At 31.1% G+C, this 14162-nt stretch overlaps 1 protein-coding gene across 1 annotated transcript; it reads right to left on the reverse strand.

The window, feature by feature from the left end:
- Window positions 1-11192: 11192 nt before the first annotated feature.
- On the reverse strand, window positions 11193-13481 carry LOC127792218 (glycine-rich RNA-binding protein 4, mitochondrial). Its single transcript, XM_052322655.1, has 4 exons — window positions 13279-13481; window positions 13110-13178; window positions 11619-11725; window positions 11193-11518 (listed from the first exon to the last, which is right to left on the reverse strand). The coding sequence occupies exons 1-4, from the start codon at window positions 13397-13399 to the stop codon at window positions 11405-11407; spliced, it is 411 nt and encodes a 136-aa protein (XP_052178615.1). The 5' UTR covers window positions 13400-13481; the 3' UTR covers window positions 11193-11404.
- Window positions 13482-14162: the final 681 nt, after the last annotated feature.

The following is a 14162-nucleotide window of genomic DNA, read 5'->3' on the forward strand; positions in this document are numbered from 1 at the left end:
AGCTGCGAGACCAGCTCGTCGTCTGCCACCTCTGGCCACTCTATCGTCGGTCGTTGCTGCAATCGGCTCTACCGGCCAACCCATGGCAGACCACCGTTCGGCCTTCACTGTTTGCTCTCTGTAGATAAAGAGAGAGATGGGGGGTTGGCCAGAGAGAAAGGGAGAGGGAGAGAGAGGCGTGAGTAAGGGAGTGGGTAGTCTGTAGATAGAGAGAGAGGACGACCAGAGAGAAAGAGAGAGGCGTGAATGGGTGGGTAGGGTCTGTTAGAAAGAGCGATGGGGGGTAAAAAAAAGGGCAGAAAGAGTGGACGAAAATTTAAAATTGAAATTGATCTCAACCATTCATGCATAATGAGAATTCATCTCAGTCATAGGATGGAAATATATTAGAGATATTTTCAAAAACTGTTGTGTTTTATTATATGGATGGTATAAAAATTATTATTTATTGCACAGAAATCCATATGTTATGGTACACAAAAATTCATATGTCATGATATACATGTATACATGACCATATCATTATCTATCTGACTTGTTGGATAATAAGTGAATGAATTATTTATCAAGGTGATGACTGGCATTTCACTTTAAACTAAATGACTAAATGATGTATGTTTGTTTGATAAACGATAAATGGTGATCATTACATCGTTCATTAGCTAACCCGACATATTCCCTTGCACCAACAAGTGATTCGAGCATGTTTACACCTAATTTTTCCAAGTGATGTAATTTGGAAATTCAACATTTTTTTCAATAATTTCATTTTTAACCAATTTTTTTTCAAAATTCTGTTTTACTCCCTTGACTAACCAAGCTCAAAATAAAAATAAAAATATATAAAGCTAAGTTAGGCATTGAGAGTTTTAACACAGAACGTGGCATAGATCAACTTGAAATTAGGGTATAATTACCTTAAATAATTCATTATTCCCAAATAAACTTGAATAAATACTAAAATTGATTATTTTCCAAATAAAGAAAAATCCACAACTTTAGACATAACTAATGCAACTTGAAAAGCTATAGCAAATTCATAACTTATTTAAACATCACATATCACATAATTTCCTTAAATTAGAAATAAATAACAAAAATTAGGCAATAGCAGTTTGGAAACTAAAGTTCCACCGTTTCTTTACATTTTATTAATATACTTTGTCTACTTAACACATTTAGGGGCGGATCTAAAGAGACAGGCATGAATTGCAGTCAGTGCCAGCCTTAGCCCTCCCTCAATTTTTTTATGAGATTTAGACTATTTGGGAGGGGAGGGAGGCTAAAATCACTTATGAATCTGGAGACACTCCTCCCTCAAATTCATCCTTAAATCTACCCCTCTCGACATATTTGAATATGCCAATAAAAGATATAAGCATCTAATTAAGAGTAAGAATAAATTTATATATAAATATAAAAAATAATATGTCATATTTCTATATTACAAATTATCACTCTCTAACATCGAGGTTGCACAACAGGTAATTCAGAATAACAAATGAATCTACTTCTGTCACCAATTAGTACATGGTTATCATGCACATGAAATGAAATTGTCAAGAAATGATGATATTGTTCAAATATGTTGAACATGAAATGAGAAAAAGATAGCCACTCACACAAATTTTATTATGCTTGACTATTTAAATATATGTGCCTATCTTGGTTTGTGTCAGATTGTTATTCAGACCTTTACTTATAAGTGTCCCAAGTCTCAAATCATATTTTTTAAATTTTTTGACATTTTTTTCAAGATTTTCCTGTAATTTTTATTTTTATTTTTTTCCTTCATTTTCCCTCTTTTATTCTCCCCTATTCCTCTTTTTTCCTTCCTCCTTATTTTCTGGCCCAAACAAGTTCAAAATTGTTGAATTTGAGGCCACACTAGACTGACCTTTTTTTAACAATTTATGATTTTTTTCCAACCCTTTTAAAATTCACCGATCTTAATATTTTGCTCTTAATATCTTCCTCTTTGTCAATCTATCATGCTTGTCCTTTTGTTCACAAAAAGCTCATGAAAAACCCTTAATTTTTGTGAGAGAAGTCGCAACTCCAGTAAAACTTAGACCTTATTCTCTTTATTATTTTGAGATTGTTTTTAATTTTTTAAAATAGTAAAAATATGTTTATTTTTATATTTTTAAAAATAAAAAAAATTCAAAACAACAAAAAGTCATTTTACCTGTTTTAATTATAAACACGGTTAAAATTTCAAAACGCGAAAAATACGATTAAAATTTTAAAAAGCGAAAAATACTACAGACAAAAAGAATATTTTTTCAACAATCTCAAAACAGACACTCAAACACACACATAAGTAAAAATGAATTTAAAATTTAAAATTTAAAATTAAAAACTAAAATACAAAAAAAACAATCTCTTAATTTTTTCGTCAAACTTATATCTCTCTTTAATCTCAACCACAACATCTCATGTTTGTCCAATTCAAACTCAAAGGTCCCAAGAACAAAAGCTCTCTGTTAAAAGCATTCAAAACTACATCAAACTCAATTTGGACTAACTTTTGTGAATTTCCTTTGACTAAAGCTTCCAAATTATGGACGAATTAAACCAATCCAAAGGCTTTTCCAGCAATAAGGTTATCATCAGCCTTATCCAAGAGGTTCAAATTTTAAAAATTTAGTTTAGTCCTTTTATTTATTTCACCAAGGCCCAAACAGCTTCTTATTATTACGCTTAGACCCATTCTAGCTTACAAAAATTTCATTTTGACCCCTTCAAAAAAATTTATTTTCTTCCTCCAAGTCCCTAAGATATTTCAAGAATATATGCAAATCAATCCCTAAGACATTTCAAAAAAATATTTGCAAGTCAATCCCTTAGTCATTACTAACCTTATCTTAATATTTATAAAAAACTTTATCCTTAAATTTTAATTTATTGTATTATTTTAATCTTATTCACATATTTAATATATTATATTATTTTCTAACATTTTCAAAATCCCCCATTTATTTTTCTAATATTCTATCAATTCTCATAATTTTTTGAGATGTTATCCATAGTAATACCTATAGTTTCCTTTTATTGTTTTTAAATTTTGGGGCATTGCAACCTTGTAAGGAAAAGAGAATGTGGTAGAAAAAAAAAATGGGACTTGTAAAAGTTTACCTTGTCTGTATTTTAGTTGTTCTTGAAACTCTTGAGTCGACTTTTTAAGTTAAATGGACTCGATTTGGGACATGTAATAAATTTCATTTCAACATAATTTCAATTCTTACATGATTATTTAGGTTCAATCTCGGAACTTTAATTAATCACCTTAATTGTAATTAAGAATTTAAGTAGGGAATTCATGAAAATTATTAGGTGTAAATGTGATTTTTTTTAAAAATCTTGCTTTTCGAGACAATAATGCACTAGAAAAGTTAGGCATTACAAAAACGTGCAAATGACAATTTTGGTGGTTTTTGATATTTTTTGTCGCAACATGGCAACGATGAGTATTATATATCAAAAAAAAAAAAAGGAAAATGCTTTTTTACACATAAAATAGCCATTTTATATATTTTGCATATGCTCTCAAATTTTGTTCAAATTGCACCAAAAACCTTGCAATTTACATTTTATTGCACATGAGATTATTTTATTGGCATAAATTACACTACATTCTTAAAATTTATGCACAAATGTAAAGTTTTTGTTTATTACATTAAAACTCACTTTTAATAACACACATTCATTTATGACTATATCATTACTTATTATGACTTGACTAATAAATAAGAGGATATATTGTTATCAAGAAGGTGAATAACATTTCATCTTGAACCAAATTACAGAGATTCAATTTATAAATAATAAATGGTAATTATCACATCATTTATGTATTTTATTATATGAACGGAAAAATTATTTTTGAAGTGTCATTAGGTTATTCATCGACTAATTCAATATATTCAAATATGGTTAACCAAACACATCTAAGGGAAACAAAAAGGTGGTTGAATAGAAGATTATATTTTAGTATTAATTTTTTGTACATTAAATTTTTTACAATTCTTGCAATTGGCTAGACGCAACTTGGGCATGTAATATTTTTATTTCAATGTTTAAATTTCAGTTATTGAATATCAATTAGGTTTGATCTAAATTATATTTCGTGTAAAACTCTGATTAGTCATCTTAATTATAATTAAAAGGCTAACAAAAGAAATTCATGAAATAATGTAGGTGTAAATGTAAATTTAAAAAATTTCCAACTTTCTAGGATAATAATGCATCTGAGAGATCAGGGCATTACATTATTACTTGATTCACTAAACCTAGACATCAAATTTAGTTTGGCTTTTAAGTGAGAACACTGTCAAAATAGCATTAAAATCAACCTAAATCTACTACTTAGACTAGGGAAGCGTTTGGGATTGACTTTTGTTAGATTGATATATAATATCTCCAACTTAATAATGACAATCAGAACTTAAAAAAAAAAGGTCATTAATAGTCTATTTATAAAATTTTAAATATATTCCTTTGCCTTATAAAGAATAAATTAACTTTAACTAATATTTTTAAACGCATTCTCAATCTAAAAAAAAAATTAAAACTTAATTCAGTCAATTTTAAATAATTTGATTACTTTTTATACATTTTAAATTTACTGAAATAAGATCAAAAGATGAACCAAACACTACAGTCATTATCTCATCTCTGTTTGGGATGTTGCTATTGCCTGGATGTGACATGGAGGCAATGAAAGCATGGCATGGACCACACTAAATTGTTAGTCTTAATGGTACAAGTGTATTTTTATAAAACTTATATATATATATATATATATATATATTTTCTTAACGTATCATCACTAGTGCCTCTGCTGCTCGACTCTATGATTTCAGCAAGAAATATAAATCAGTGAACCCAACAGTCAATTTCTATTCTTAGGGGAACCTGACATTTTTTTAATTTTCAGAATAGTCCCTGTCTGCTGAGTTTTCTCCCCTAATCAGGATTCAAACACGAAACTTGAAAGTCCAAAGAACAACATCTTAGTGGTTTTTCCTTTGCCAATTAATCTATGTCTCGGGGGCCAAAAAAAAATAAAATTTATTCAAAATTCAAATTAAAACTTATATATTTTGATGATAAGGAAAGTTGTTTAAAACTTTTAGATGAGTTTAAGAAGTCTAAATAATTATAGATGGTTGAAGAATATTATTTATTTAAAAATTCATCCCCTACTTTAACACTCATTCGAATGTTCAAAGTCTTTGTATGTCTGGACCTCTCTAAAACCTTATCTTCTATTGTAAACTTTATTCAAACATCTTAATAAGCTCTCCCAAACGTCTAAATGAAGGCATATCTTTGATTGTGCTATATTCAAAAGCTTAGATCATGTATTTCATACATCTAAATAAATATGATCACACATATCCTTTTCAAGGTTTTATGATCGTTAAAAGGGCACAAAAGAGAAGATTTTTTTGAACCTTGTTTGTGACTAATATCTCTATTAAAAATCAAAATTTCTTTAAATTATTTTATTACAAAGCAAGTCAAACAAAATTGATCCCTACCAAATTGGATATGTAGACTTTTTGTTACATATATATTATTACGCTAGTATTTTGGTAATTTCATCTAGAATGTGTTTGATTATACACATTTATTATAAAAAATATATAATTATTATACATATTTTCTATAAAAATAATCAAACACTCTTAATTTTTCTATAAAAAATATGTGTATAGTATAAGTATTTAAAACTTATTTTCATAGAATTCATTTTTCAAGGGGTTTACGTGATATTTGCTTTTTAAGTAATCATTACCTAGAATTAAATTTTAGGTAATGTAATCAAACACACCCTTAAAATTTGATCACTTCCTCATATTTTTAATGTCCATTAGATTAAAGAGATATTTCTCCATATTATTGTCCTCTACTTTGATTATACATTTGTAGGTTATTGATATCTCGTTAATGAACAAAAAGGTAATCTTTAACGGGACTTACAAAATTTGTTTTCTTTTTCTCTACTTTGCTAATTTTTGAATTAAGAGTCATAAATAAAGACCTCTATAGAACTTTAATATAAATAGAAATTTGAAAACATTTAGAGTGTGTTTGATTGCACATATTTATCATAAAAAATGTATAATTATTACAATATTTTCTATGAAAGCAATCAAACACTCTTAACTTTTCTATGGAAAAATGTGTATGGTACAATCATTTAAAGTTTCTTTTCATGAAATTTATTTTCCAAAGGGGTGGGGTGATTTTTTTTTTCTAGGCAAATATTACCAAGAATTAAATTATAGGAAGCAATCATTTACCACAGAAAATGTGTAATTATTACAATATTTTCTATGGAAGCAATCAAACACTCTTAATTTTTTTATGAAAAAATGTGTATAGTACGATCATTTAAAGTTTCTTTCTATAGAATTTATTTTTTAAGGGAGTGGGGTGATTTTTTTTTTCTAAGCAAATATTACTTAGAATTAAATTTTAGATAATGCAATCAAACACACCCTTACAAAAGTATTCAATTCTCTTTGAGGCAATGAAAGTGTACTATTGAAGTTGAAGCATTAAAGAAAATCTTTATTTACACCTTCTTTATTTGTATTGTATTTAAAATTCTATAAATTGTAATTTTGTATGTGTGTATGTGCATGTATATGTAATGGATCACTTAAAAGGGTGAGAATTTTCACCTTAGTAGTGTGAGATTTATTCGTATTTACAAAAAGTTTTTAGATTTGGCAAGCGGTTTATTAAGCATTCAATTCTCTCAAGACGACAAAACGTCTATTGTGGGAGTTGTGGAGATTGTTCTTATATGCAAGACGATTTTTTTATTTCGATAAAATAGTCTCTATTATTCTTTAAGATATTGTGTGTTAAAATGAGCAAGATAAAGGAGTATCAAGATAAGGGCATAATGATTTTCAGACCAGATATGAAATGATTAAGATAAAGTTGAGAAGCATTTCAAGATTTTTATCAGATTATTTGTTAAATTCTTTGAAATATATTAGAGGACACAAAAGTCATTTTTTTCTTATATATAAGGACAAAAATATGCTTGTCTTGAGGGGAGAAGAGATATGCATATATTGAAAATGAAAATAAGAAATTATTAATAATTTTTTTAAAAATGATTAGATAAACTTAACAAACATGTTAAAAATTTATATCTTAATTTTTTGACCTCATATATTGATTAAACAAAAAGCTCCTAAATCTATTAGAAGATAAGAATTCTAAGTAATAGAAATTTAGAGGTTATCTTGAGAAGAGAGGGTGTGAGAATTGAAGAACCGAAGCTGTACAAATTCTTCATATTCTTACTTGTGCATGTGATTTATTTTCATATTTTGCAATCATCCCATATCATCACAAAATCAATTTAAATTAAAATCAAAAAGGGTAAATTCGTCTCTTCATGATGTTATTTGAGCAACAATTTCGAAAATTTTGAAAAAATTGAAATAATGAAAAAAAACACATTGACAAATAGATTAAATGGTTAAAAAATAAAAAATAAAAAACTAAAATTAAAAATATCAAACTTGCCCTCCAGTGACAGAAAGTAGAGCTAATTGATGATTTGAGAGGAAAATTTTGATAGAAAAGTGAGAAAATATAACTGTATAATCTTAGTCTCTAAACTCGAGCGAAATCTTAATTTATTTCTAAAAAAGTATTAAAATCAATTAATTTTGTAAGATAAACAAAATCTAATTTATCTTTGAATAACAAAAGCAAATCAGCTTTTAATTTATCTTCAAATAATGGAAGTAAAATGATCTCCAATGAATTAAATTTTTTTATTAAAGTTTCTTAATTTTTTTCTCAATAAATACAATTTTTTATTCAATTTTCAAATCTACAATTCTTCAAATTTTTTTCTCAATAAATACGATTTTTGATTGAATTTTCAAACTTTATATTTGTATTCTAATTTCAAAAGTTAAAATTATTTTAATCCTTGGCAACAAACATGGCTAAAGATTTCTATAAACTTACGGCAACAAATTATGTTTTAAGCAATCAAAATATTTAAAAGTACATGTTTTACCCTTTTACATATTTATTATTTTCATTATTTTTCATGTCTTTCCAAAATTTTTGAAAGCAAAAATACAAGCAATCAAATAATATTATTTTCTATTTTTATTTTTAAAATAATAAAATTAAAAAAAAAAAGAGTCCAGCAACAAGCCCTAAGAAATTTTTTTATGGAAGAAATAACAAAACAAAATAATATGATTTTATATGGTCACATTTTTCTCTATTTTTCTGACTCAAATCCTATATCAAAATAAAAAATAATGTAAGCACCCCCGCCCGGATATCCCAACCACCCGGTCTATCCAAACGAAAGCGCTTACGTAAGGGAAGATAAACAAATACAAGACAAAATACCCTGACATGCATTCATAAAAGAAATGCCACAGCGGAAGCAAAATGAAATACATGCATGTCCGCAGGTACCCCGCTGGGACAGCGGTCAAGGAGTATATATAAAAAGATACAGACACCTGTGCTAACAATAGGAGGTACAAATGACAACCTGGCACAGTCAAAAATAAAAGAAAGCGACTCTAGCAAAACATCAGAGATGACGGGGGCAGCTAACTGTACACCTTACCAACGCGGCCGGCTGCTAAATGGAACGATCCTCGCCCTCGGCCTTTGCTTTACCCTTACCTGGAATGATGGAAAGCAAGGTGAGTCGCAAGACTCAGCAAGTTTATCAGAAATGAAAGGCTATAAATAAAAGAAGAAACCATCCCAAACACAGCCCCACAAGTACACACAAGTCATGAGACGCTACAACACAACAGTGCAGTATAGTAAGAGCACATACCGGTCCTTGGGGCCCACACAAAACACCTGGCACCCAAGTCCCATACCAACCTGCCGCTGCCCTGAAAGGCAACAATATCCTCAACAAACCTGTGCGCACTGTCCCGGGGCGGTACTCCCGTCACCCATATCCACGTCGGTACTCCCGACAACCGAGCCATAGGCTCCCTCGGAACGGTACTCCCGTCCGAGAACTAAATACTATCAGTAGCCATGCAATGCACATAAAATGCAATGGCGTAGTGAGCATCAACGTGATACCAGGCGCCCATACATCCAAGCATCAGGCCATGCTCCGCCCATATAGTAAGCCACACACGATGCATATGCCCGTGCTGGATGCATTATAATCAAGCTAAAATGCCCGTGACCAAGCATAACCAAATCATGTTAATCCCAACATGCAGCCCGTACCCATGTGCACATCAAGCCATGCAACGAGAATAAAATATAAGCAGGCATGCTATAATCACATAACGGCTAAGCAAGTTAGCAGTGCCTGGCACCGGTCAACGGTCAGTGGGTAGGAGAGACTCGCCGGCGACCTAAGGTAGACCGTACGACAGTCACTCCGTCACCGAACCGTCGATCCTAGCCCCCACTGCACAACCGCTCCAGCTAGAAAATAACCAAAAATCCAATTAATACCCGAACCGCTAAGAACCTAGCCCCGGGTGAGTACGGCATCATTCCCAACAGGCAGGGGGTGGCACAAACCCCCGTAGGCAACCAACGAATAAAACCCACGAGATCCATTTAATAAATTAAATCTTAAACTAACCGTTTAAAAACTTCATAATTAATTAATGGCCGAAACAAACGAAGGGAGGCCCAATAAATCGCCAACGAAAGAAACGACGAGATAGGTAAGAAGAACTTGCCTTAACAGAGATATCCTTGGGCTTGTTGGGTCCAAAAGCAGTAAAAATTATACAAACTGCAATATCCCAATTATTTGCCAAAATTAATAAAATTGGACGCAAAACAAAATTCTGACCGTACAGAATATTAATTACTAGCTGCTCTACATACCTGGCAATTTAAATCGCTGATTAAACTTGATTTAATCTTGATTTTTCTCGAAAATCTTCCAGGTTTTTTGCTCGCGCGCTCGTTGGAATTTTTTCTGCAATTGCTGGCTGTTCTGTTGCAGTTAAATGCGCCCGAATTTGGGCTTAAATATAAGCAAAAGGAATGGATGGGAAGCAGCCGCGTGGCAGCTGCTTGGACCAGCTTTGGAGGCCACCGCCTCTTTAAGAAAACGACGCCGCTTGGCTTCAAATGTTGAGAATTAAAGGTTTAATTGTGCCTTCAATGCTAATTTGCTTCAGCTTATCACTTAAAATTAAAATGGCCGCTTGCTACTTGCTTTATACTTCTTATTAATTAATTCCAAGCACATTGACATTCCAGCAAATTGACATTTCAGAACTTATAAATTAACCCTCTCATTTCCTTACATATTAATTAGATATTAGCCATGGTCCCCTTTTAATATTAACTATGGTTAAATATTATCATTAATATATTATTACTCCTCTTTTAATATACTTCTTATTATTATTAATATCAACAAGATATTTTAATATTTCTTTTAATTTAAATTACCCCCAAAATTAAATTAAATTGACATTTACGGGCGTTACAAATAAAGTCATCTTAATCAAATAAAATAAAATGGTTCATTTGAAAATATGTTCAGATCAAAGGACCTTCTTGTACCCATCTCAAGGCAGGGAAGTTTTTCTTCGGCTTGTACTCAGCCATGTGGAGAAAATTTTCCTGTCATATTCCGATCTCTAATTTAGATGATAAGCAATCTTGTAGTAGAATATATGAATATCTGACACAAAGAAAAATTCCCATATGGTACAGGGCCTATGGTGCTGGATGGAGTCTTCTTTCATCCCTGATTGATTTATGGGCAAGCTGGGCTGTACTTGTGAAGAAAAACAATTAAACATCAAATCATATAACCTATAATCTTAAAACTTCATGTTTTTCACATAGTTTGAAGAAGGAAAAGATACCTTGATCCATTAAATTTTCAAGATGTAAAAGATATTACTAATTGATGAAGAGAATTGAAGAATATTGATTTATCTCATTTAACCCCTTAATCTTGATGATGGAGAATTACTGTACGTTAGTTTGATTTTCCTTTCGGGGGTAAAGCGAGAACCAAACTCCTATTTATGTACTGATTTTCCTTTTGGGGGTAAAGCGAGAACCAAACTCCTATTTATGTGCTCTAATTGTAGCCTTCTATCAAAACTTACCAAGAGTCGTGTCTCTTCAAAACTAATAGGATTTAAATATTTAATTATCTCATTAAATCCTTTGTTATTTTATAAAATAAATAGGATCATATATTGTGTCAAAATAATTCTTACACGGGCAAGAGAAATGCAGCCATGGACCATCATTTTGACACTACCTTACATCCAGTGTTCAAGAGAAGTGACTGCAGCATCTCAACGTACAAATTTTGCTTTAATTTAACTGGAAATGAACTATATCTAGTGATCAAGTCTGACCTGGCCAAATGAGTTTACTTGTTCCGGTTGGTGATATCGCTGGCGTTTGAAAGGCGCGGGACTACAACTGGCACTCCGCGAACTTTTTCAAGAGCAAAACTTATACGCAATGGTCGACCTAAAAATGCCTGGAAAGAGGATTCAATCGTGCATTACTTAAACATTCAGAGCAAACACCATATCAAGAAATCCTAGATAAAGAGTTCCTGTAATTCATCATCCGCTCACCTTCCCATCCATTGCCTCTTTCGCAGATTTGGCCTCTTCGTCTTTTGAAAAATATACAAAACCAAAGCCCCTTGATCTCCCAGTGTCTTTGTCATACATTATCCTCACTGAAGCACAAATCAAGGATGATTTAGCAAAGTGTTATCTGAGGCTATAGAGAAATCAATATATGTCAAGGGTTTATGTCTAAAGCAACAATATCAACTTTATTCTAAAACGAATTACAAAATTTCAAACAAACATATGATTGGATATACAGATTGGGGAAAATCTAGTCACCCTACAATCAGCAACTTGTACGGTTGCAAAAGGTAAAATAGTATATTCGTAAAAATGCCTATAGTTTTTATTTTGCTAAATTGATTAAGGGAGAAAACAGGCCTATACTTAAGTCTTCAACAATAGAAGAAAGGGAAAAAAAAAAAAAAAAACAATTACAAGGAAAAGCCTTGTTCCTAGGTACTTCCTCAAATCTTCATAGTAAGCTTTGATTTAAGCCAAAACTAAATCCACCCAACAAATCATATTTGATTACCGTGTTTTACTTGAATTAGGAACTATCTTTGGTCAGTGGGGGTTGGTTACATTTGGATGACCTGATATGAAGCAATATTTGACTCGGTAGATGGCAACAAATATGAAAGACAAAGGCCCTAATTAGTTTTTTTTTTTTTTTTCTTGTTTTTGGGTGGGGGTGGGGGGAACCAAACTTTTTCCATGAGTATGCGGCATGTTACTTTCTGCTAATCCAAAAATAAACAGACAACAGAGTAAAGTTTCTTCTACTATACATTACAAAACAAATGTGATTCAACACAAATGTTGGCTCTCTATCCATACTTCCTTCTACACATCCCAAAGAACAAAAGCCGTCTATAACAATCCAGACTTTACAGAAATGAAAAGACGCAAAAAGAAAAGAAACTTTGCAAGCAATTACCCTTTCTCAATTTACTACAATCTCTGAATGAAAATCAAGTGAAATCTTAAGCAAAGGAAGCATGATAGGAATTTAGAAATGACAAAGGTGCTACCATTCTTCATACAATGATTATATATAATCATCCAGTACACTCGCGGCAGTAAATAAATGTTCGTCATTCTCTTAAACGTGAAAAATATAAGCATAACTACTCCCCTTCTTTAAGAACTGAAACACAAAAAATACTTGCAAATAATGGCAAAATGAAACTCCCACCTGTCTGACCAATTCGGAGACTGCCAAGATCTACATGTTAGATTAATCTTAACCCAATAACCATCTAGTCATTTCAATCCCATGAATAAAAGTAAGAGACACCAAACTCCCAGTAAAACTTGCCCAAAAAGTCATATCTTTGTTACTCGCATAAGCGAAAAGTCAACAAGCAGTAATCACCGATCTGTCGGGCATTTCATCGAACAGATAGAGCACAACCCAATCAAACAAATAATAGAGAAACGCGTATAAAATATTGAGTCAATGGGGGCTTTAAATATAAACGCAACAACCTTGAGTGACATCCCCGTAAGAAGAGAAAGCATCATTCAATGTCTTCTCGTCCACCGACCAGGACAAACCTTCAACACCAGAAAGAAACATCCATATAAGTTAGAGAAAAATTAACCATTAGCTTCACATGAAGCATAAACCGAGTTTATAAATGGGTGAAGTATAAACCGCCGACGAAGAGCCTGTTGTTGTTGCCGGAGGACGGTGAGCAGTAGAAACGCCAATCCGAAGATGGGTTTTTACGGAGATTTATGACTCTTCTTGCGATGGAGGCCAAGTTCTGATTCATTGCTGACAAAGCCAACAGTCGCTTGAGAAAGAGGTTGCAAATTGCGAATTTACGCTCTGTCCCCGTGGTTTTCTATGTACACGTGGAAAACAATAAAACAAATTGAATAAAAATTTATTAGATGATGTTGGATAATAATAGTTTATTTTTTAAATAAAATAAATAAAGTTATTTAAAAAATTAATTATTATTTTTGTTGTATCATAAATAAAGGCCATCAAAAATTCAAGAATCCAAAACTATATTTTGAATTGAAATGCATAAATTTTCCATACGCAGGGAGTTCCACATAAAAAAAAGTAAACTAGATAATTTCGATATTCGAAAATTTCTTCAAAAAGATAATCAATTACCCATAAAAAATTTTAATTCTAAAATAATTTTAGAATATTCGAATAAATATCATTCATAAGAAATAGATGCATTCCATAACAATTTTAATCTCGACCAACTTAAAATTAATTAAAATAAAGATTATCTATAAAAGATAGATGTTATATATAATAATTATAGTTTCAACTAGAAAGAGTGCCAAGAAAAAAAATCGAAAACATATGGATATAGAACAATAATTGACGCCATCTGTGGGAAATGTTCAAAAAACTTATAAATATATCTCTAATACTAGTTTTAATATAATTTTTTTTTATCATACTTAGTGTTTAATTTAAATATCAAAGTATTTGCGTGGAAATCTCCCCAATTTCTCTAATTATTTTCTTATTTTTGTAAATTTAGATGACTTGACGATAACGTTTTCAAT

The sequence above is a fragment of the Diospyros lotus genome, chromosome 15 (genome assembly GCF_014633365.1).
Source record: "Diospyros lotus cultivar Yz01 chromosome 15, ASM1463336v1, whole genome shotgun sequence".
Lineage (NCBI taxonomy): Eukaryota > Viridiplantae > Streptophyta > Magnoliopsida > Ericales > Ebenaceae > Diospyros > Diospyros lotus.